The sequence below is a fragment of the Triticum aestivum genome, chromosome 7A (assembly GCF_018294505.1).
Source record: "Triticum aestivum cultivar Chinese Spring chromosome 7A, IWGSC CS RefSeq v2.1, whole genome shotgun sequence".
Taxonomy (NCBI): Eukaryota; Viridiplantae; Streptophyta; class Magnoliopsida; order Poales; family Poaceae; genus Triticum; species Triticum aestivum.
This window is the reverse complement of record NC_057812.1, coordinates 208858556-208882396: the sequence shown is the minus strand read 5'-3', so window position 1 is coordinate 208882396 and position 23841 is coordinate 208858556. Positions and strand designations below refer to the sequence as shown.

The window sequence follows — 23841 nt, the reverse complement described above, 5'->3', positions numbered from 1 at the left end:
GCCGACGTGGCGACGCGGGAGCGCGCACAGGAGTTGGCGCCTTTCCCGTGGCTTCTCACCGACGAGGATCGTCACAAGCACCGGAGGCGGCAGCATCGTCTCAGGCTGGCCGAGATGGATGAGCAAGCCATGGCGCTGTGGAGCCATCGCTTCCCGGAAGACACCAACGAGGAATAGTTCTTCGCCCAAAGGAGGGCGAAGATGGCGAAGAGGAGGGAGGAGCGAGCCGACTATCGCCAGGACAAGCGAACGTGGAAGGCGGTCGCTAAATACAACGAAGTGCTAGGAGATGTGTCCTCCTGGAACTCCAGCGACGAGCGGTTCCTTGACACCTACGCTCTGACGTCGGAGGAGGACATCACCGAGACAGAGTCCGAGTCGGACGAGTAGTAGTAGTAGGAGAACTATCTACGAAACCGGACGAGTAGTAGTAGTAGAAGAAGAGACAGAGTCCGAGTCGGACGAGTAGTAGTAGTAGTAGTATAAATGTATCGAATCGTAGTAGAAAAAACTGATCAAATATAGCGCGCCTGCTGGAGCGACGTGGGCGCGCTTTAATTTGCGGCGGCCGCTGGAGCCAGCGCACTGCCGCGCGCAAAAGCTGGCTAACCGGCATTGTATCGTGACTTTTAGCGCGCGGAGCCTTGCGCGGCTGTTGGAGATGCTCAGAGCATCTCCAACAGGTGCGGCAAAAGGTGCGCCCGCGCGGTAAAATTTGGTTTTAGCGCGTGCAGGCTGGTTACGCGCGCTCCAGCGGTGGCGGGAACTTACCGCGTGCGGGAAGCGTTTGCGCGCGGGGGGGAAGAAAGCGGCACGCGGCGCGATAGATTTGGCGCGCCATTCGCGCGCGCCTATAAAATGTCGCGCTCGCCACGCGTACAGACGCATCCACGCGCCCTCCCCTCGCAACCTCGCCGCTTCACCACCTCGCCGCTTCGCCGCTTTCCGCGCCACCATGCCGCCGCGCCGCCGGGGTTCTTCGGGCTACCGCGGCGTCCGCAAGCGCCCCAACGGCTAGTACTCCGCCGAGATCCGGTCCGGCGACGTCCGGCTCGGCCTCGGGTCGTTCCGGAGCGCGTACGAGGCGGCCCATGCGTACGACGCGGCGGCGTGGCGCTTGGATAGGCCCCGGTCGCAAATGAACTTCCGGGACGTCTTCACGCGCGAGCAGGCGCAGCGCATCGCCCCTCCGCCACGTCTCATCACCGACATGGACCGTGCCGACCACGCTCGGCGCTGCTGCCGCCGCCTCCTCATCACCGAGGAGGACGAGCGAGCCATGGCGGAGTGGCGCCATCGCCACCCGGAGGACGTCGCCGACGAGCGTGCCTACTAGGCGAAGAGGACGGCAAGGCGCTGCGCGGAGCGGGCGGACCGGCGTCGACGGAAGGCATTGGCGAATGCGCAGTCCGATATCGTTGCAGCAGGTGGGAGGTCGATCTTCACGTCAGACGATGAACGTTGGGACGACATGTGGCTCGATACCTCGGACAACACCGACGAGGATGATGATGGTGATGATGGTGGTAGCGACTTGAAGTAGTTTTATCTATGTATGCCGTAGTAGTTTCTATCTAGTTGCACCGTAGTTCTATCTATCTATGCTTTGGAACTATCTATCTAGTTGCACCGATGTAAAATACCTTTGTATCGTTTTTTATCTATGCAATTTATTATTTTTTATCTTATTATCTATGCTTCCGAAAATGTTGTAAAATGAGCGCGCGTGCTGCATTTTTTGTGTGCTGCTGGAGCGGCGCGCGCTGCATCTTAGCGCGGCTGCTGAAGCCAGCGCTGCGCGCCGCGCCAAACCAGGCGATGGGCGCGCGGCAAAGCTGTTTCGGCGACTGTTGGAGATGCTCCAAGTCTCGGTATCACCTGAAATTTTCCCGGGCATACTCTTATGGTGGAGCCACGGCCCGGTTCACGTGAACATGCCGAGGTCGATTTATGGAGCAGCAGCCCAATTGCGTTGGCCATGCGGGACACATAGGAATACAGATATCTGAGCTTTTGCATGCTTAAATAGAAAGAGCTCTGAGTTTTCTCCGGAAAAATAGCAATCGCAGAGAAGTGTGACAACAACTTTAAAAGATGGATTATGAAAAATAAAAATCTCTCGCTCCATCAACCCCATCTTTTGTGTCTAACTAGCACCGTGCACAAGCAAGCACTCAACTACGAGCACAAGTCATGAGCTGCGACGCTGGATATAGCCATATAGGCAATTGGCAGCTTTGTACATTGTAGTCGTGGTGTCCCTCTGGAACTGATCGTGCTCAGGACTGATTTTCTACCTCAGGGTCTGGATTCGCAGAATGTGTTTGCTGTTCGGGAGATGAATTGCCCTGTAAACAGCAAGTGAAGTGAACCAGCATAAGTTTTAATACAACAAACCTAATTATCTAAATTGGAAATAAGAAGCAATTCCCCCATTGGTAGCAAATGTTTATCCATTATAAGCAGAGGAAATAGTAATACAAAGAAAAAAAGGGCTTATTCTGCTTATTCTCCTGAATGGATAATGGCATAGTTGAATAGCACACGAAAACATGGGGTATATGCCTGTACGGCTCATCATACCATCTCAATGTCTTCGGATTCAGGAGGGCACTCAGATTTTTCAACATTTGCAGTTACAGGTTCTGAACATGGCAAGGCATAATGCTGCATGCATACAAGAGATAAGTGGCTTTTTCGATGTGGGTGTAGAGCTAGAGCAAGATTGCACTGTGCTAGAGAATCAACAGAATCAGACGGCTACTTACCTTAAGGGACGGTGGGCTCTGTACTTGATTGCTGCCAGTGTCAATTTCCGACTTACATTCTACATTTGCATTGGCTGTGGAAGAGATTAAAAAGCGCATGATTTGACAGCATTCATATTTCATAAATGAAGCATGACATGGACACTTCAAACGTCAATGAGCAGCGGCAGATATATGACTTGATAAATTTTCTATGATGTTTTCTTTCCAGGGATAAAATTTCTATGTGGTTGGAAACAACGGACTGTAGTCTGCAACTTCATGGACTATGATTAGAACTTGACACTTGGCAGAAAGGAAGTGCAGAATTGCCAGAAAGAACATAACATTTCAGTTCACAGATGAGTACTCCCTTCAGGAAAAAAAACTCGAATATCTTGGTTTGTCCTAAGTCAAACATCTTTAAGTTTGACCAAGTCTACTGAAAAATATACCAACGTCTACAACACCAAATTAGTTTCATTAGATTAAACATAAAATATATTTTCAAAATATATATTGGACATTGTAGATGTTAATATGTTTTTCTATATACATGGTCAAACTAAAAGAAGTTTGACTTAGGACAAACCTAGAACTTCAAGTATTTTGGATAGGAGGGACTGCATTCCAAGATGTCCTTTGTATCTTATGAAAATGTGTCAAGACAAACTTGTATGATCAGTGTAACAGGGAGATCGTTAAAATTAAAGATTTACCTGTTTCATCAATTATGGGTATCATCCTATCCTCATTAGGAAGATCAACTTGACTACCTGGAATGCTATCTACTTTACAATCCTGACTTTCAGAAACTGGCAGAGAACTTTTCATTTCCTATTAGATAGTTAGGAGAAGTAGCTAAGAATTGGAAGACTGATTACAAGAAATGCATAAATGAGTAATGGCATTTGTGTCTTACCTCATGCCCAAGCCTGCTGAATATGTCTTGAAATTTCTGTAGAGCAGTTTCCATGTTGTGAAGCTCCACAAGCATTTCCTGTATAAAGAACAGACTAGATTGATTTGAGATTTTGGAGTTCCAGAGACAATCGGAAAGCTATGAACATCTTAACAGAACAACCTGCTTATCTGAAATCAACCTCTCGATAATTTCATCCTTCACCAGCAGAGATTTCTTAAGGTAACAACGTTAATGGAAAAGCAACAAACATGACGAGATCCATAGAAATTAAGAATGAATATGAGCAATGCTTTCAACTTAGTATGGATATTTCTTCTAGCTGGGGATGAAAATTGTTTTTAAGCTTCTCAGCGTCAAGTTGCTCCTTCAATCCATATATGATCCTCGCCCTATTTCGAAGTTCGAGCTGGTAACTAGTAATTTTATCTCCCAAGAAACTAAGTTTCTCTACATAAATGGAACACCAGAATGAGACCAGATTACACAAAGATTCTTCATATACATGATAACCATTATCACCGTAAGATAATAATCTGAAACTAATGAAGCCATATTACAAGAAGCAACCATACCAACAAAATCTTTCTCGAGTACAGAAATCCTTTGGACCTTACACTTCAAATCAGAGACTGAAATAGTAATGTAAAGGACATTATTAATATTACATCAGCAATGGAATTGATTGGTCAAACAATATTAGGATAATGCGCTCATACCTACATTTTCCTTCTCACCAACTAGGCATTCCACGTCACCTAGTACTTGTTTTACCGCAGCAACTTCCTTTCCTACTGAATTAAACAAAGCCAGATGGGAATTCAGCTTTTCTGAAATTACGGTAATCTGTTTATCCCTCATCTGGATGGTCCATTGCAGAGAACAAGCAGAGTCCTGCCTATCAAACATAGTATCGTGAGCCAAACATCAGACTGCTTCCATAAACAGTTCAGAATTCAAGCCTACGTTCTTCATACATGCAGAAGTAATGCGGCATCCACAAATTGAAATGGTATTACATTTATAGAAGTATGTGCACAATACAAATCTGCAAGGAGATTACTGCAGTGTACAGTAGAGCATATGACAGCTGCTAAATAAAATGAAAGAAAGTGGTACATCTATCATCTTACACTCCTAGAAGTTATCCATATACATACATGATGTTGATAACAGAAATCTTAAGGTAAATATCTGAACGAAGCCTTGCATGAACATGTAACTATTATCACACAGACTGTAAGTTCAGTGAAGTTTTATACTGAGAGAATACAATGCAGCAAATTCAACTTAGCAGTAACAACAGCCCAAAAGAAGGGACAAATATTAAGGTCGTCACATGCCTCGTACTGTCTCATGAATGCCTCCCTTGATTGAAGCAGTCTCTCTATGTTTTCTTTCAAATCCTTTTCGTTTCTTTCCAGCAGCTCATTTTCATTTTCAAGGCACTTCACCTGTAGAGCCAAAAAAAGAAAAGTTCTGCAATGACTCCCAGCCTGACAGGCAATAATCGCCCACAAGGGGAGGATTCGAGAATTCACTACCGGCGATTGCATCATGGGCATTTAAGAACAGTGTTGCTTATGTCTACTCAGTGCTCCTCAGATCAAAATTTGTGATGAAATGTATGGTTTAAATGGCCCCAAACACAACAACAGTGCAGTAACCAGGATAATCTCTACTGGATGGGCCAAACGGGAGATAATGGGGGCAAAGGGGTACGAACCCTGGACTCGAGCCTTTGCAGCGCTTCGTCCCGCGCCGCCAACTCCGCCCGCAGCTCCCGAGCCTCCCTCCTGCGCTCCTCCTCCGCCGCCTTCCACCTCTGCACAATCCATCCCGTTCCCACCCAAAATCGCGTCAGAAACACATCTCTCCCAGAACAACCAGAAAGCCCTAAGAGGTCCAACACCGATCGAATCTGTGGGCCGCAGACCTCGCTGGACGCGTGGAGCTCCTCCCGCGCGGCCCGCTCCCGCTCCTGCGAACGGGAGGAAGAGGAGGGGAGAGTTAGGACCTGGGAGGCTCTGGAAGGTCTAGAAGGGTGGTTCGGTGACTCACGCGGGTGAGCCGGAGCTCGGAGACGAGGGCAAGGAGCTGCAGCTGCAGTTGCGATAGCGCCGCCGCCTCCGCCTCCATCGCGTCGACGCTCGGCGAGGCCGAACCCCGTCGCTTCCGCTCGGTTGCTCCGGTGATCCAACGGTAGCTATGGAAGCGCTAGGGATCGGACCAGCGACCTGTGCTTCCTATCGGACCAGTCGGTGGCCGTAGGATTAAAATCAGGCTACTCGTCCGATCTACTAGGAACGAAGATCAGCGAAAAATGCCAATGGTGGCCGGGCCCGTGGACACAGACACTCGTATATACGTACATACGCTCACACGGGATGAACGTACGCGCGACGTACACTCTATCCCTATAAACACATTTGAGAGACTAAGGGGGTGTTTGTTTTCAGGAACATTTTGGTTGTAAGGACTAGAAAAAATCTCTCTTAAAGACTTTTTAACCAAACAAAAGAGACTATTAGGGACTAAAAGTTGTTTTTTGAGACTAAATGAAGAAGACTCTTAAGGAGAGTCTTTTTGGGAACTTTTTAAGACTTTTCCAACAATGCCCCTCCATGCATTTATTTGCCCGCCATCCCATGATGTTGTTTGATTGTTATTTTTGTATATACTAGGGGTAACATGGTCATTTAATAACCTTTAGGGAGGGACTAGGGACTTTTTAATCCCTGGAAATAAACAGGGAAGGACTTTTTAGAGACTAGGAACTTTTTAGTTGGGACTAGAAAAAGTCTTAGGACTTATGAACCAAACAGGCATAAGCCGACGCTTCATCTTAGGATTGATGAAATCACCACAGGCGCCTCCATAGATGATGAGAATGTCTCCTTCCACTAAAAGCACGTCGGCAGAAGGCCAAAGATAAATTAAAAAAATGCGAACATCAATGTTAAATCTAAAACTTGAACTTTGGTGGGCCAGAGATACCGCTGTCCTCCTAAGCATCTAATCACAGATTAGTTCGCCTAAGAGCCTAGTATTAAAATACCATTTCACTAATGGCGACTGCTAGGCGCCGGCGCACCGGCCCAAATCGCCTAGCGGTCGTCCGATTGGCGCTCTCGTAACCGCCCGATTCATCATCTCCTCCCCCCGCACTTCTTCTTCCTCCGTATGAGGCAACCCCCCGCGCCCCCCATGCCGTATCGAGGTCGCCCATGCTCCCCCGCACACCCCACCGAGCTCGTCGCGTGCCTTGCAAAGCTCGCGGGTCTCAAATAACAGTCGGTTGCCGCTCCCCCATAGTGCCCCCCTCGCCGGATTCGGCCGCCGCCCTGATAGGTTGCAACTTCATCGGCGCCGCTCGCCGGCAGCACGGTCATGCGCCCCCCTGTTGCAACCTCACCCTCTCCCCCTGGATGCAGCTCCTATGTAGCAAAAAACATGTCGATGGAAGCTTTTGCTGCCAGTTGAAACAAAATAGAGTCTCCGGTGTTGCTGTCGCAGAAATTGCTCTAGTCAATGCAGCAAAAAAAGATGATGTTCCCAGCTCAAGTGTTCGCCGGGTGTAGCAAAACAATCTGCCGGTTCCAGCTCCGGCATCGGGCAGTGGCAACAAAATGCTCTGTTGGTTGTAACAAAATCCCTCGCCGGTAGTAGCAAAAATTGATGACGGTTGCAACAGATAAAGCCACCGTCGTAGTAGGTCGCAGCTCTACCGCGATGGATGTAGCAATTCCGTTGCTGGTAGTAGCAAAATTCGACGATGGTTGCAGCTTCTGGCTCAGCTGGTTGCAACTTCCAGGGGTGGAGGTTCGCTCGTCGGAGTGGAGCTGAGTGGAGCATCCATGGCGGTGTTGCGGGGGTGCGCAGCCGGGCTGTAGCAAGATGTGATGCCGGGGGTAGCAAATTGCGACGCGGATTGAAGGCTTGAAGCATGTGGAAAAAACGGTGATGCTGGTTATTTTCCCGAGTAGCGTCGCCGCGTCCTCGCCGACAGCGGTTGCAGGTTTTTCTTGCTGCATGTAGCTCCACGACAACGCTCCCGACGGCGGCACTCGCGACGACGGTACGGCTTCTTGGAGCACGGCCCTGCAGCAGTTACCAGGAGGAGCACGAGCGAGCACGCGGCGGGGTGGTAGCTGGCCATGGCTGCTCGGGAGAGAGGGGATGGTGGATGAGAGGTAGAAGAGAGGAAAAGGCGGTGGTGGTGGGCCAAGGGAAATAGGTGGCACGTGGGGAGGTTGCGAAGGGTGCTGCCAGCCGCGCGATGAGGGAAGATCCAGTGGATTGCGTGCGTCCGGCCCAATGGTTCGGCCGGCGCGCCGTTCACAAATATTACCCTTTACTAATTGTGTGCATTATGGGCCTGTTTAATTAGTCGTGTCATTTTTCTATTTTCGGTGAACCTGACTCGGTGGAGCTTAGCCGAGGAAAAGCAATCTCTAGACTATGTTCCGCATCTAGTTTGGTTGTCCTCATCCCCTTCGGGCAGACTGAGGAAAACAAATGTATGATTTTTAGTTACGAATCTCTGCTCTCCAAATACAATGGGCGGTTGTTTGGTTACCTATGCACGGATGGTTAATCCTACCTTGTGTCCATGTGGTGAATTTACCTAACATCATCACACTTGAAGAAATTTGTCTATAAGGGTCGAAATAATATCCATGGTGAGCGCACAACCAGCCGATTAGAAACACTTTCCTTAAATATATAAAATGATGTCGCATTTTCAAAGATTGGCCGCCAGAAAAAATCAAAAGAGAGAAGTCTCGGTGATCTCTTCATGCTCGTTCCAAGTTTAAAGTACCTTTTGACCAAGGAAAACCCTGCTTCAGTTACAGCGAGTTTACCTGTGTTTACCTAAACACGACAACACCTTCACGGCGTCGTTCTCCTTCGTGAAGGCATTGTCCTGTTTGCTCGTGGCGTCCTTGGTTCTGGATTTGGATATGTTAGTTGTCTAGTTGTTGGTTTTGGTTGCTTCAGGACGGCAAGTTTTTTTTTGACTGCAAATAGACTTTATTTTTCAAATAATAGACATGTCATTTACAAGCAGATGAGAAATAAAATCAGGGATCTCATCATCCCAAGAACTAGAAGATCTAGTAGTAAAAGAGTTCTTTGCTAATTCATTTGCCACCTGATTGGCCTCTCTATAGCAATGTCTGAAGGATATGGACGCAAAGTCCATCATAAGTTGTTTACACTCTATGATGATAGCTACCTCCGGGCCTAAATAATCATCAACTTGGTTCAGCGAGTCCACTGCGAACGAACAATCTGATTCAATTTCTATGTTGTTGCATCCAATGTGAGTTGCCAAGTATATCCCGTTTCTGATGGCAGTTAGCTCAGCTGAGTCAACTTCACTAATGTTTAGAACAAACCAACTTGCTGCAGCAATAAAATCACCCCGGTAGTCCCGAGCCACAGCACCACAAGCATCTGAAAGTGTTTCATACTGAAAGGAAGCATCAACATTTATCTTCACGATCCCATATCCTGGTTTCCTCCACATGTGGTCGTTCTTACGCATTGGTCCTTTGGGTATAGTTGACCTGAGGAAATTTGTCGCCAAAACCTTGATGGTTAGTGCAGTTTTTTCCGGCGTTTGGACTTTGACTCCCTTTACTATCTGTCGGCGCTGCCACCATATATACCATGCTGCTACAACAGCAAGCTCCGCCTTTGGTACCTCCGCTCTCCGCCGTTGGTACCTCCGCTCTTCAGGACGGCAAATTTAGTTGTGTTTTGCTCTGCTTGGGTTGAGCATCTCATGTCTCTCTGCTTCGAGCATCATGTTCATGCCTCTTGTTTATGTGCCATGTGTTGTACCACCTCTTATACTCACTCTAACTTCTTCTATTAATAGAATGGTAAGCAAGCTTTGCGTATTCGCGAAGAAAAATGCTTTAATAATCATCATCATGGGAAGCTGGCATGTTTGGATGCAAGGAATGGATGGATCTTTAGACATCAGTTACCTAATTTGAACTCTTGGTGCTTCTCTCTTAGACAAGATCTACTACTTCTCACTCACAGGATTAAGCCTAAATTTGCAGGTGATTTTAAAGAGTGGATTACAGCCCATATTAGTTGAGACCAAGTCTTTTTAATCATGGTGTTTGCAAGAACTGGCATTGGATAGGCCAAGAGGCTTTGTAATTTTCTTTTTTTCTTTTCTTCTTTCTTTTGGCTTTTGGCTTTTGTATATACTCCCTCCGTACCATAATACATGTCGTTTTAGCAATTCAATTTGAACTGCTAAAACATCATATATTATGGTACAGAGGTAGTATATACTTACTTTAATGAAAATACCATAGAAGGATTGTTCAATGGTTTTTGGGTCAAAAAATGTGTACAAGAGCCAAAACAGCTAGAAGCTTGCGGTGACTTCATCATACCAGGAGATAGGTATGGAAGCCACTACGAGTATATATCAAGGGTTAGTGAAGAAAAATGTATCCCCTTGTAAATTCTTGATTGCCACAATATTCACAATAAAAGCAAGACAGGATTTCTGAAGGCATTACTACACCAGAATCGGATTATTCCACGGCCACAGACAACGAGGAAACAGATATTGATCCGGAGGGCCAGTACGCGGATACTAGAGAGACAGGCGCGGGTCCGTTAGATGAGGAAGACCAGTCCTGGCCCCCAAAGCTCTGCAGCCGCAAGCAGCCTGCAAATCAAATACAAATGCACGCACCATTACCATTTCATGTTCGCCCGTAATACAATACTAGTAGTAGTCAAATGCAGCAGGCCTTACCACTTGTGCTGCAAAAGGCAGCATCTTCTCAACTGGCATGCCGGTGCATAAACCTAATCAATAGGCACAATGAATCAGCTCATCGAAAACCTCTCAGCGGTCATCAGTCACGATTCATAACAAAGAAAAAATGCCTCCAGTTCAAAATCTCAAAGACGTATGGATAAGGAAATCAGATATAATAGCACCGAGGTATGCGTTTTTTTTGGGGGGGTGGGGGGGTCTACTATTCCTTACTCTTTGCCCCATCAAGTATGATCAGAGCTTCAACACTTTTGGCAGTACAAATTATGTGAATACGAGGGCATGGCATATGGAAGCGTATTGTTTACCGCAAGATATGTCTGAGAAAAGATTACAAGACCCACTAACAGAAGTGATGAAAACCGAACACATGTTACGGTTGTTTAACATTAAAAGGGCAAGCCATATACTTCCTTTCAATCAAAGGGGCCTCACCGCCTGAGCTCTGTATCACCTACTACCCTTACCATCCAGAAGTCAAACATTTAAGTTGTATACTTACCATATAGAACCGCTCCAATGAATGCATCACCTGCACCAGTTGTATCTATGAGCTCTTCAGATGGTATAGCTTCAGCTGTACCCATAAGTAACCTGCCACTCATCGAGCCAACCCCATCTGCACTTATTCTCAAATTTGACTACAGAAGCAGACAAATGAAAAACCGTAAGTATGAATTAGAATCTTATAAGCTGGACTTATAAAAGAAGCACATGGTATAATAAGTTAGCGTCCAAGCTAGTAACTAAAAAAGATAGCAAATACACCCTGGCAACTACAAACAAATAAGGTACGTCAGAGAAATGAACTTTAGCCCGCCGAACAATTCTTTTGTGGGTTCATTTCTTACAAAATATATTTAATTTATAACTAAATAGCAATAGATTTCTGTTATTATTATTTGTGGATATATATTTGCATTGTTTTCTTTATTTTACTTCAAAATCTTTATCTAAAATAATCAAATTCAAATGACGAGCTACTAATAAAGTCAGAGAACAACTGAAATGTTTTGTGCAATCAGATAAGCTTCCAATGAGCGAAAACTGGAAATGTACATCTTTAGAGCTTAAAGGATAAGACATGTAGGGAATTTTCTTTGGAGACTAGGCTATACCATAAACTAATATAATTATAGAATACTGTCTTTGATAGTCCAGGCTCCGCTCCACCATATACACTTTATTCATATATTTTAGAAAGTACAGACAATTCAACATACTAAAATAAGACATACATTTGCCATTTTTGCTTTATTGTGAACCCTTTTTGCAAGGTTTATGTTTATCACTTTGATCAAGCTAAAGAACTTCAATTTCATATTCAAGAATTACTGCAAGCAGACACCCACAAAAAGATAGCATACCTTGGAAGCAACACATTTTGCCATGCTAGAACTCAAATCGACTTTCTGCTCTAAAGATTCTAGCAGATCCTCTACATCGGTTTCCTCAGTCTCAGAAGCATCTGCAAGTTGAGTTGTCCATTATATGTTTCTTTATATCAAAAGGAATCACCATCAGATCCCTTGTAAGCAAAATGCGCAATCCTAGGAGTTTGTTTTTTGTGAAATGCTTAGCTAAAATTGACACGGAGAACTACAATAAACTCACCTGTCATACTTCTTTCAAGCATTAAGCAACCTTTTTCTCCCCGGGTTACAATAACGAACTTGAGATTAGGTAACCTTAGAAGCATGTGTACCAAAGCAACTGGTGTCGATGAGGCTCCTGTCCAGGCCTGCATATTAAGATTAGATGAAAAGAATATAACTATAGGAATACTAGGGATCTCAGATGCTGGACAAGGTGATTAGCTAAGCCTTGCTGCTCAAATGACCTTAATCAATTGTGCTAACAAATAACCATCAAATAAAAGATATCCACAGAAGCTTATCAAAACATCAAACTCCTTGACTAAGGTAATGTCAGTAAATAATTAAATACGCGTAGGTAGCAGAGCTTACTTTGTTGTCGTTGGAAATAAAAAACTCACCTGAGGAAAATTTGCAGAGCATACAACATATGATGCAAAATTCAGAAGGTCATCCAATCCCTCCCTCTTTTTCTCTGCGTCGACCAAAATAGGAATTTTTCTTTGGCTTGCCTGCACTGGATTGATCCCATAAACGAAGATCAATCTCAACACCAATGTGGATGAGAGAGAAACCAAGAACAGAAAAGAAAAATGCGACATTAAGACAGAAGAAGTTATGCGTTGTCTTTTGTGCGACATGCTGGCATTCACACATAACACAAGACTTTTGTTTCTGATATTATTGGCTGATCATCAATGTATGGAAGTGAAGTCGAATATTATGTATGCACTCATGTTTCTTGAAATGCCTATAATAAGATGAAATGTTATGTTGTGGCAGGAAAATATTACCTCTTCTGCAACAAGCAAAGCAGTCTCGTGCAATCTAACATCAAAATACACCATTTCTACGCCATGTAAAGCAGCAAACAAGTTTTCCTTTGTGAGCTCCTCTGGCTTCATTGGGGGATAACCAGGAGTGTGTATGCAAGTACGAGTTTTCCTGAAAACGAAAAAGGGGGAATAAAACAATTGTAAGGAGCAAAATACTCGTGCCTATATCTGTAGTAACATCGTCATTTTCAAAACAGAGTGGTAAGGAATACGAGAATGAAGATCACTTGTATAAAAACAGGATGACAATATCACAGTTTGTTCTTTCAGTTTGTCACTCACGTCTGGCTATCGACGATTATATAGGTGAAGGGTGAATTCCCCCCGTCTGCTATCTGGAGTAAGAAGATATAGCCACATAAAGGAAGTGGGATTAGGATGGATGAATGCTGCTGCTATGATAAAACAGAGGACCGTGATATAGGAATGGAATAATGGAGTAAGGCAATTGCAATACTGCATTGCGTATTATACCGTCATATAGGAAGTGTCTACTCCGTCGTCTTGCAGCTCCTTGAGAATGCTTTTTCCCAGTGCATCATTGGACGCCTACTCCAGCAGTAAGAGCAAGGAATGAGCATGCATATACATAGATCAGTGGGGTGATGTCGAGCGAAGGAACTAGGTAGGTGGTGGTAGTGAAGGACGGGTGCGGCCCTTACCTTGGATATAATCCTTGGGCTGAGGCCGAGGCGAGCGGCTCCGGTGAGGGCGTTGCCGGCGTTGCCACCTCCCTCGACCTTGAGCGCGAGGCTGCGGATCTTGTCGTCCGGGTTGGGGAAAGAGGCGACGGTGGCGAGGTAGTCCACGGAGACGGCGCCGCAGCCGAGCACGAGGGGCTTGGACTGCTGGGGGGCGGACGCGAAGGCGGCCATGGGAGGTGGGCAGCGGCGCCGGCGGGGAGGAGGAGAGGAAGGAGGATTGATCGGAAGTGGAGGGATGTGCAGCAGCGTCTCTTTTCTTTATGGAAACTAGTATCAAACAAGTCAACTTGATGGCGATGAGAGGTCCAAGCGAAACCATCTTCCATCAACACAAACCACCTTGCGGATAAGGCAGGCCGGACATCACAAGGATTCACCGGGCCAGCCCACCCCATCCATCATCTATCTGCCGTCAGTATAGCTGGCCAAATGGGCCGGGCCTGGCATGCCGGCCCGCAAGCACGCTGGCACGGCACGTGATGGGCCAGGCCCGGCACGCTCTAATCGGGCCATGCCAGGCACGCGGCCCCGCCTTGGGCCATGCCTGGGCCTGAAGGCTGGGCACGCGGGCCGGCATGGCACGGCCCGTTTATCTTTTTTTATTTTTTATTTAGATTTATATATATATATATATATATATAACACATAAAAAACAGCCCAGCGGACCAAAATCAGCCCAAGAAACTACCTAGCAGGTCATCAGGCTAGTGGGCCAGCGTGCCTGCCATCGGGCCGGCCCGTTTGGTTCCTGGGCCGTGCTTGGGCCAGAGGAGGCAGAACGCGGGCCGGCACAGCATGGCCCGACTAATAATCGTGCCATGGCGGGCCGGGCCATGCCAGACACGATTAAGATGGGTCGTGCCGTGCCGGGCCAGGCCAGCCCGTTTGGCCAGCTATAGCCGTCAGGCCAGGGCTCGAAATCACTAGCTAAAGAGTAGCCTAAAAAAAACTAGCTAAAGAGTTACCCATTGCAAAGGTTACTTACCACCTTCTTTGGCGCCGACAAGTGGCGCATTGCATACGTGTCACTTGTCGTAACTTGAGAGTTTTTTTCGTAGACTCGTTTATTTAAAATGTTTTATTTCTTGAGCCATGTGTTCAAACACCAAACCGTTTGTTGGTTTTTTTGCATCGAGATCTTAGAAACTAGATCTCATGTTAATAATTTTTGCTGAATATTTTTCAAAGAAACAGAAACAAAAAAAGAACAACTAATACTAAAAAGTTCGACAAAGTAACGAGACCAGAAAAACGGCAATAAAAAAAAGTAATACCAAGAAAAAACCAGAATCCGGAAGCATGCTTCATATTTTCATTTTTTGGGAAGGACAGGCTATGTTTTTCTTTTTTCGAGTAGAAGCAAAGTTGTGCTTCTCGTGAAAGCACAAATGTTATTTTCGAGAATACATATATACTTGGCAAAAAAAATCTCCAAAACCTAGAAAAAATAAAAAAAAATCTAAAAAATCTAAAACCCAAAAACGCATAAAAAACCGAAAGGAGTGTCCAACACACAACACGCGATGTTGGCTGGACGCATCACTTGACGTGTTCATGATTAGTAATTGACCCGTGTGGGGAGTCCTGCAAGAGCTAACCGTTGGTTAGCTTAGCTAGTCGCCTAGTCCCCAAGTTTTGCTTACCAAATCTGGGAACGCGAGAGCTATATGTCTCATCTGTACCAATTTCTATTAGGAATTGCCTACAAGGGGCGACTTCAGGTCGACCCATTACGCAAGCCGCTCGCTATTGCTTGAGTTGGTGTAGATTTGCTCTCTTCTGTTTTATTTTTATTTTTATTTTATTGTTCGCTTTTCACCGGTTTTGTTTGTTTTTTCTTCTTTTCTTTGTTATACTTTGTGTTTCCTTCGTTTTCTCACTGGTTTTATTTGGGTTTTCTTCCTTTCTTCATTCTATTTTGATTTTCTTTGTCTTTTTTGATTTTTTATCAGGTTTCTTCTTATTAACACATGTCCATTTTTTCTTCTCAGTACACCATGTATATTTTTAGTGCACATATAAAATATATATTGTTTTATACACAATGGGTATTTTTCAAATACATGGTGTATATTTTTTAATACATGTTTTGAGCACTTTTAGGAATACACGATAATTTTCCAAGTACAGTTAATTGAACCTAACTCAGATGGTTACTTGGTTAGGCTCCTTGTGGTGGGACCAGCCTATCAGGGTTCTAGTCCTAGACTTGGCGCTGGTGCACGCATTTTCCTAAATTTATTCCGGTCTTTTCGGCAACGTTCATACAGTGGGAGGATGCGTTTTCATCGAGTATCAGGTGTCTGTGTTGACTTCGTCAATCTCAAGATGTTGTGCCAGCTCATTATCTCGAAGGTGCTAATAAAGGTTGGGTGTGTGCGTGCGTTCATTTGTAGGGATGAGTATATGTGATCAAGTACATGTTGTCGGAGGAGCAAATCTCAATCTTAAGTTATCAAGTGCATTGACACACTTTCCTGATGTGACAATGTGTTCTGGTAGTATATCATTTGACTGGATCTGTTCAACACCATTGTTTTGATGACAATGTGTTCTCATTGTTGTCAGCATCCTTGTGACTTTAACAATGCTTTTTTCTGAAAAAGAGGATAACCCCTGGCCTCTGTATCGAGCTATGCCTACAACCGAAGTTAAGGTTGGCAGTTTTCAACACTTTGGACTGAAATTGTAATAACCCCGACAATCTAGGAAGAGAACATCACAAACTTCTTGAGACAGAGCAACTAGATCGTTAAGCGATATTTGGACATGGAGAGAAGTGACGTGCTAAAGCCTGCTAGAACTTACGAATAATGGTTGCTTCCTTCCCAATGTCGCATATTCCCATTATTCTATATACATCTTTCTTAGTTTCCTCCTCATCTTTCATGTGGATTCCAACAGTTGTGAGTAGAAGAAAACAATGCTTCTTGCCTTTTGCGACTGAATGTGGAGTACTGCGGCTATATATTTATTTACTCCACGAAAGCATCATTTACTCCACAAAGGGGATGGTTGATGGGACATTCATCTATATATTTATTTACTCCATGTCATAACCTTTGGACATATAATCTTGCATGTGACATTATATTTTACAAAAAAATATGGTATGACCGTGATTGGTCTTCATAGCTGTAGAAAGGACATTTGTTGGGGCTGGAGCAAGGGCTTCTTCTGATCTCCCATGATCATACCACAGTCAATGTTGCTGACTTCGATACATTTTTGTATTATGACTTATAAGAAATATGAATTCGTTTAGTGCATGAGGATGCTACATGTTAGTGCGTGAGGAGTACGTTTTAAAGCTGATGTACAGCACTGTAAGCTGAGAAATGATGTAAGAAGTTGAGGAGCTGAACAAAGGTGAGTAACCTTGCCCGTTAAGCAAACAACATGATGACCTCTCCGAGTCAGCTTTTAAGCCTTAGGATACCCCATAACCCCATCCCATAGCGATAAGGCTTCAAAAATGCTAATAGTGGTAGGGTGTTCATGCGGTGTTCATACAGATGGTATGTGCGTGTAAGTGAGCACCTAGGATTGTACTATGTGAAAAAAACATTTTACAAGTACATGATGTTGGAGCAAATCTCAATCTTGAGTTATCAAGTGCCTTGGCACACTTTTCCGATTTATCCAAAAGTTGTTGTTATAATTACCCTGTTATAAGTAACATTTGACAAACCTCGAAGTACACCATCTGGCATGAAGCGTCTAAGAAAGTGAGTATATGTTAACACTTCTTTGATAACACTACACTGGTGGAAAAAGGGCCTTTGGTCGCGGTTCGCAACTGCCATTAGTCGCGGTTGCGCAACCGCGACCGAACGGGCGCGACTAAAGGCCCCCCCTTTAGTCGCGGTTGCTTAAGAACCGCGACTAAAGGCCCGTCCACGTGGGCGCCAGGTGGCCGTCGGGGCGGAGGACCTTTAGTCGCGGTTCTTCTGGCCAACCGCGACTAAAGGCCGCCGCAGGTTTAGGGTTTTAGCCCCCCCCCCCCTTAAACCTGTTTTCTGTTTAATTTGTATTGTTTTATTTCTTTTGTGCTTTATTTTAATTTTGAAGGAGTTTCATATATTCTACGGTACTACATACATGCATATGAATGTACAATTTCAAATAAATTTGAAATTAGAACCAAAAAGAATTCAAGAGGAATATACAATATATATTCAATATCATCGGATGACCATATACAATTTTGAACAAGTTTCCATACATGATTTAATGCATATAAAGTTCTACGTCCTCGTAATAGTGTTCTCCTTTAGGATGGAGGACTTCCCTGCTGAACCATCCAGCTAGTTCCTCTTGAAGTGGTCGGAAGCGAGCTTCTGGACTAAGCATCCACCGGAGGTTATTCCTCTGAGCATTGGTATCACTCGGAACCCGCTCAGAGGTGTATCTCCGGATCATCTCACAGACATAGTATCCACATAGATTGGTCTCCGGTGGCTGAATATCCCCAGCATTCTTAGCCACTGACCTTTTGAATTCTAGCTCTTTTTTGAATTCACCGACCTTTGTATCTACGAACCGTCTCCAAACCCTACGAGGCAAAGAAAATTAAATGAACAAGAGAGTTATTAGTTACTTGATATTAGGAAATGAACGAAATAGGCCGATCGATATAGAGCGCAAATGAATGAAAATAATTACTTCTGCAGCATTCTTCTCATGCCGCCCCAAAGCTTTGGATCCATATTCACAGAGTCGTGGACGAGACATTCTGAGGTATTAACTTTAATTACTAGCAGAATCCAGTGGAACCTGCGGACACGATACATGCACAGTACGTCATGCATAACTCATCGATTAGCCGGCCACATACCATGCATGGAGTAAACAAAAGAGAATGTGCTCAAGACAGAAACACTCACCCAAAATGGTAAGGAAATAGAATATCACTTTTGAGTTCCTGCTTTGTAAGAAACTGCCACAGGTCTGCCTCCACGTCGGCGGGGTGACGCTCCAACACATGTCCATTAACGATGTGTGGGTCAATGAACCCAACATCATGGATGTTCCTTACTCTGCATTCCTTAATCTTCATTCTGCATGTATAATAGCGGACACAACAATATAGTTAGGACATATATATAGTGCAGGCAATATGAACGAGATGGGGTAGAAATTAATAAATCACTTACAGAACGTAGCAACTGATGATAGATTTATCGAGCTCGCGCAGATTGAAAAGATGGAACAATTCACTCAGTTCAATTTGTACATAGTAATGTTTGAAGTGATGCTCATGTCTAACTTCCGCATAAATATATTCTTTGGCGTTTTTATTTTTTATGTAACCCTTGTACCATTTCAGCAGACCTTTCATTTGTGGAGGTAGATCCTTTTCCTGCGCAGGCTCGACGAGAGGCCCATTCTTGACATATGTAATTACTACCTCCTTCACTGGCGCCTCATCAAGGCCTAACAGTTCACGAAGAGTAATACCTAAGTTGGCCGCTTGTTCTCTGGCACTCGTTACAGTCAATCCCTGTGCTGCCGCAGCTTGTATGATCTCGGGGGCATCCGGACAGAAGGCTTCCACTATAAGCGGGGCAATCGATTGTTTACTTTGTTCCCCGAGCTGGGCAACTTGTTTCCCGCTTTTTTTACTTTCGGCCTTCTTCCGCTCTTTGTTCTCCTTGAACATGAGTGCCTGTCTGCGAAGTTCACGTGCATAGTCGTTAGGCAGATTCTTCGCGGCTTGGGACGGTGTGCTCAAAAATGACTTAGCCCACTTCTTTTGCTCATCAGAAAATACTGGTTTGGGCTCGGGCTCTCTTTTCTTCTTGCAGTCCGCCTTCCATTTCTCCAAATCAGCAGCCGCGGCCGCGTCGACTTCCTCGGCACTACGTTCCCAAGGCCTTGTGGGGAGAGGCTTCAGTGATGGCTCCGGTACCTTTGTGGTCTTAGGTACATAAGGGTCCGGGTTAATAATCCAGGACTGCTTCTGCTTCTTTGCCGGAGGTGGATTGGGGGGCGGCGTCTGATCACCCGCCGGACGAGGACTGGGGGGCGGCGGCTGATCACCCGCCGGACGTTGTGGACTGGGGGGCGGCGTCGGCTGACGTGACGGAGGTGTAGGTGAACCGCCACCACCACCACCACCACCACCGCCGCCACCGCCACCACCACCACCGTAGGAGGGTGGACTTGTTGTCCTTGGCGCCTCGCCTGGAAACTTGATAAACTTCTTTTGCCATAGAATGAAATGGCGCTTGACATCTCCAAGTCTTTTCTCCCCTTCAGGTGTAGCAATGTCAATCTCCAGGTCCTCAAACCCTTGGACTATGTCCTCCACCATGACACGAGCATAGCCATCTTGAATGGGGTTGTTGTGGTGGAGTGCTCCAGGTAAACATGGTAAAGCACTGCCGATGGCTACCTTCATGGACATGTTCCCGATAGGATAATACAGATGACATTCTTTCATCTCCTTTATATCGTCCACGGGGTAGCGAGGAGGCTCCGGTGAAGTAATTTCGACCACCAGAGGCTCCGGTGCAGTAATTTGGACCACCAGAGGCTCCGGTGCAGTAATTTCGATCGTCGGTGCATCTGCACCAGCCGGTGGGGCCTCCGTGGAAGCCACGCTGCTTCTCCGCTGCTGGCTTCCGAGATCCGCTGGATGATCTTCATGCTGCACCCGAGCTGCATCTCTTTCGGCTACTAGTACACTCATGGTTTTCTTCATCACATCCATTTCCGATGCCAACCGCGCCACAACATCTGCTTCCCGATCCATCTTTCTCTTACGGCTTCTGTAACCGTACGGGTCATCGTTCTGGGGGAACCCTATTTTCGGAAGAAATCGACGATGCCCAAGGTACACGTTCTTCTTACAATTTGGCAAATGTACACTTTCAGTCTCATGTAAGCAGTGCGTGCATGCATTGTATCCCTTATTTGACAGTCCCGAAAGGTTACTAAGAGCAGGCCAATCGTTGATGGTTACGAAAAGCAACGCTCGTAGGTCAAATTCCTCTTGTTTGTGCTCATCCCACACACGGACACCACCCCACAGCTGTAAAAGTTCATCAACTAATGGCCTTAGGTACACATCGATGTCGTTGCCGGGTTGCTTCGGACCTTCGATGAGCACTGGCATCATAATGAACTTCCGCTTCATGCACAACCAAGGAGGAAGGTTGTAGATGCATAGAGTCACGGGCCAGGTGCTATGGCTGGAGCTCTGCTCGCCAAAAGGATTCATGCCATCCGTACTTAGAGCAAATCTTATGTTCCTTGCGTCAGCTGCAAAATCTTTGAACCATCTGTCGATCTTTCTCCATTGCGTTCCATCTGCGGTGTGTCTCAACTCCCCGTCCGACTTACGGTCCTCTTTGTGCCATCGCAACAATTTGGCATGCTCTTTGTTCCTGAACAGACGTTTCAACCGTGGTATTATAGGAGCATACCACATCACCTTGGCGGGAACCCTCTTCCTGGGTTTCTGGCCCTCAACATCGTCACCAGGGTCATCGCCTCTGATCTTATAACGCAATGCAGTGCATACCGGGCATTCATTCAAATTCTCGTATTCACCGCGGTAGAGGATGCAGTCGTTGATGCATGCATGTATCTTCAGAACCTCTAAACCTAGAGGGCAGACAACCTTCTTTGCTTCGTACGTACTGGCGGGCAACTCGTTATTCTTTGGAAACATATTCTTCAACATTTTCAGCAAGTTTTCAAATGCCGAGTCAGCTACACCTGCCTCTGCCTTCCATTTCAGCAAATCCAGTGTGCAGCCCAGCTTTTTCAGACCATCATCGCATCCGGGGTACAGCGCCTTTCTGTGATCCTCTAACATGCGATCCAAATTCTCCCTCTCCTTTTCAGTTTCGCAGCGTCTCCGTGCATCAGCAATGGTCCGACCAAGATCATCAACGGGATCATCACGTGCCTCTTCTTCACCTTCCCCTTCACCTTCAGCATCCTCCATGAAAGTATCACCGAAATGAGCAAGATAGCTTTCATCGATGAAATCATCCCCTTCTTCATCTTCTTCCATTATAACCCCTCTTTCTCCATGCTTGGTCCAACAATTATAGCTTGGCATGAAACCGTGCCGAAGCAGATGCATGTGAACATCTCTTGAGGAAGAGTAACCCTTCTGATTCTTACAGATAACACATGGACAGATAACAAAACCCCCCTGCTTGTTCGCATTAGCCACTACGAGGAAATCTTTCAAACCCGTAGTGAACTCGCCGGAGAGTCGGTTACCGTACATCCATTGCCGATTCATCTGCATTATTATAATATAAAATATATAATTAACCATCATGCATTTGTTAAACTAACTAGCTACAAACAATATAAATTAAACAATGAACGGCACACATGCATATTTTATCAATGACACACATGCATGAAAGGTTCAAGTTGCTAACCGTGATCGAGGAGGAAAAAATAAATGAGGAACCTCAAGTGTGGCTCCAACACTTCATATCATGTTTGTTTCACCCTCTTAGGGCATTTCATCAAACACCTTGTGTGCATAAGAGGAACCAAAAGCAAACCTACACCCCCTTGTGAAGCTTGTGAAGAGAAGTGGCACCAAATGGCTAAGTGAGCGTGCTGAACTGGTATATATAGGGGAGGAGCTTTAGTCGCGGTTGGCCTGGCCAACCGCGACTAAAGGCCTTTGCGCACCTTTAGTCGCGGTTGGCCTGGCCAACCGCGACTAAAGCCCCTCACGTGCACCAGCTGGCCACCGAGCGCCCTGGGCCCAGGCCTTTGGTCGCGGTTCGTCTGCCGAACCGCGACTAAAGACTTCATTAGTCGCGGTTCCTACAGTTTCGCGACTAATGGGGCTGGACGGAAGCCTCTTTTTCTACCAGTGCTAATAACAATGTGACAATGTGTTCTCGTACTATATCATTTGATTGGGTCCATTCAACACCATTGTTCTGATAACAATGTGCACTCATTGTTGTCGGCATCCTTGTGACTTTAACAATGCCCTATGATAAGAAAATAAAGATCATCATGCAACACATGAGCTAGTCTTAGAGACGAGACTAGAAACTTATTTTGTGTTTATGTTTTCACACATGCAACTGAATCTCATATTTAAGAATCATTGCAATTATAGCATAGAAAATAAAGATTAATTATCAGTATGAAAATAAATAATAACATTTAGTATTGCTTCTAGGGCATATTTCCAATAAAAATAATGTTGAAGTTGCCTTTTCAATTTGTCAACGATCTCCTCTTTTTGATTAACTTTACACCCATAACAGAGGCAACCCTGCACCAAGAAAAAGAGTAATGGGTTGTACATTAGCGCTCTTTCTCATTGTTTTCATCATCTATATTTGCTTTCATTATTTATTTCTTGTTTTAGTGATTTTAGCACATGTTTCAATGATTTCCTAGTTCTCAATAGTTTCATCAGTAACAAAACTGTAATGAATCATAAAATTTAGGTAATGATGTCTCTTAAATAACTGCAATATAGCATTTATTCAATATGTCCAAAGAGTATATTGGATGTATAAGTTGAACAATACAGGGTCTCAACATGTTGTGGAAGGATCTGTCGCAGTTAACATCAACTGAAGCATCATCCAATTGAGCAACTTATTGGCTCCAGTTTGAAGGAGTTCATTCCCAAAAAAACAAAAGAAGAGTTTGAAGGAGCAATTTATCTGCTCGAGTATGAAGGAAGAAACTTGTACAACCGAAGGGTTGGCACTTCTCAACGGTTGGGGCTGAAATTATAATAACTCCGACAACCTAGGAAGAGAATATCATGGACTTCTTGTGACAGAGCAACTAGATCGTTAAGTGATATTTGGACAGTTTAGAGAGAAGTGACGTGCTAAAGCCCGCTAGATCTTACAAATAATGGTTGCTTCCTTCCCAATGTCTCATATTCCCATTATTCTATATACATCTTTCTTAGTTTCCTCCTCATCTTTCATGTGGATTCCAACAGTTGTGAGTAGAAGAAAACAATGCTTCTTGACTTTTTGCGACTGAATGTGGAGTACTGCGGCCACATATATGTGAATGTGACGAAAGCATCATTTACTCCACGAAGGGGATGGTTGATGGGATATTCATCTATATATTTTATTTACTCCATGGCATAGCCTTTGGACATATAATCTTGCATGTGGGATTATATTTTACAAACATAAAAAATGGTATGACCGTGATTGGTCTTCATAGCTGTCAAAAGGGCATTTGTTGGT

The 23841-nt window shown here is 45.0% G+C and overlaps 2 protein-coding genes across 6 annotated transcripts; both read right to left on the bottom strand.

Annotated features, from left to right (window-relative positions):
• Positions 1–1996: 1996 nt before the first annotated feature.
• Positions 1997–5944, bottom strand: LOC123151636 (myosin-10). Of its 5 annotated transcripts, XM_044571319.1 has the most exons (14): positions 5731–5944; positions 5606–5650; positions 5396–5494; positions 5013–5123; positions 4389–4563; positions 4245–4301; positions 3983–4119; positions 3832–3891; positions 3670–3747; positions 3467–3584; positions 3340–3387; positions 2769–2842; positions 2584–2667; positions 1997–2348 (listed from the first exon to the last, which is right to left on the bottom strand). In XM_044571319.1, the coding sequence occupies exons 1-14, from the start codon at positions 5806–5808 to the stop codon at positions 2280–2282; spliced, it is 1233 nt and encodes a 410-aa protein (XP_044427254.1). In that variant the 5' UTR covers positions 5809–5944; the 3' UTR covers positions 1997–2279. The 5 variants fall into 5 exon arrangements, with proteins under 5 accessions (XP_044427254.1, XP_044427251.1, XP_044427253.1 ...); XM_044571316.1 differs by having other exon boundaries at positions 5396–5650; positions 5731–5933; XM_044571318.1 differs by lacking the exon at positions 2584–2667 and having other exon boundaries at positions 5396–5650; positions 5731–5935.
• Positions 5945–10137: 4193 nt separating this feature from the next.
• Positions 10138–13911, bottom strand: LOC123150865 (sulfofructose kinase). Its single transcript, XM_044570682.1, has 10 exons — positions 13580–13911; positions 13392–13466; positions 13200–13252; positions 12876–13026; positions 12483–12593; positions 12101–12227; positions 11854–11954; positions 10989–11127; positions 10463–10515; positions 10138–10372 (listed from the first exon to the last, which is right to left on the bottom strand). Exons 1-10 carry the CDS (start codon positions 13790–13792, stop codon positions 10298–10300), a joined length of 1098 nt encoding a protein of 365 aa, XP_044426617.1. The 5' UTR covers positions 13793–13911; the 3' UTR covers positions 10138–10297.
• Between the last annotated feature and the right edge of the window lie 9930 nt (positions 13912–23841).

Excerpts from the sequence above, each read along its gene's own strand:
- LOC123151636 (XM_044571316.1), bottom strand. The coding sequence starts at position 5,808 with ATGGAGGCGGAGGCGGCGGCGCTATCGCAACTGCAGCTGCAGCTCCTT. Across the intron at positions 5,651-5,730 it reads CCGAGCTCCGGCTCACCCGC|GAGCGGGAGCGGGCCGCGCG; the intron begins GTGAGTCACCGA and ends TCCCGTTCGCAG. Across the intron at positions 5,124-5,395 it reads TGCAAAGGCTCGAGTCCAGG|GTGAAGTGCCTTGAAAATGA; the intron begins GTTCGTACCCCT and ends TTGGCTCTACAG.
- LOC123150865 (XM_044570682.1), bottom strand. The coding sequence starts at position 13,792 with ATGGCCGCCTTCGCGTCCGCCCCCCAGCAGTCCAAGCCCCTCGTGCTC. Across the intron at positions 12,228-12,482 it reads GCTCTGCAAATTTTCCTCAG|GCCTGGACAGGAGCCTCATC; the intron begins GTGAGTTTTTTA and ends CTTAATATGCAG. Across the intron at positions 10,373-10,462 it reads TGCCTTTTGCAGCACAAGTG|GCTGCTTGCGGCTGCAGAGC; the intron begins GTAAGGCCTGCT and ends TTTGATTTGCAG.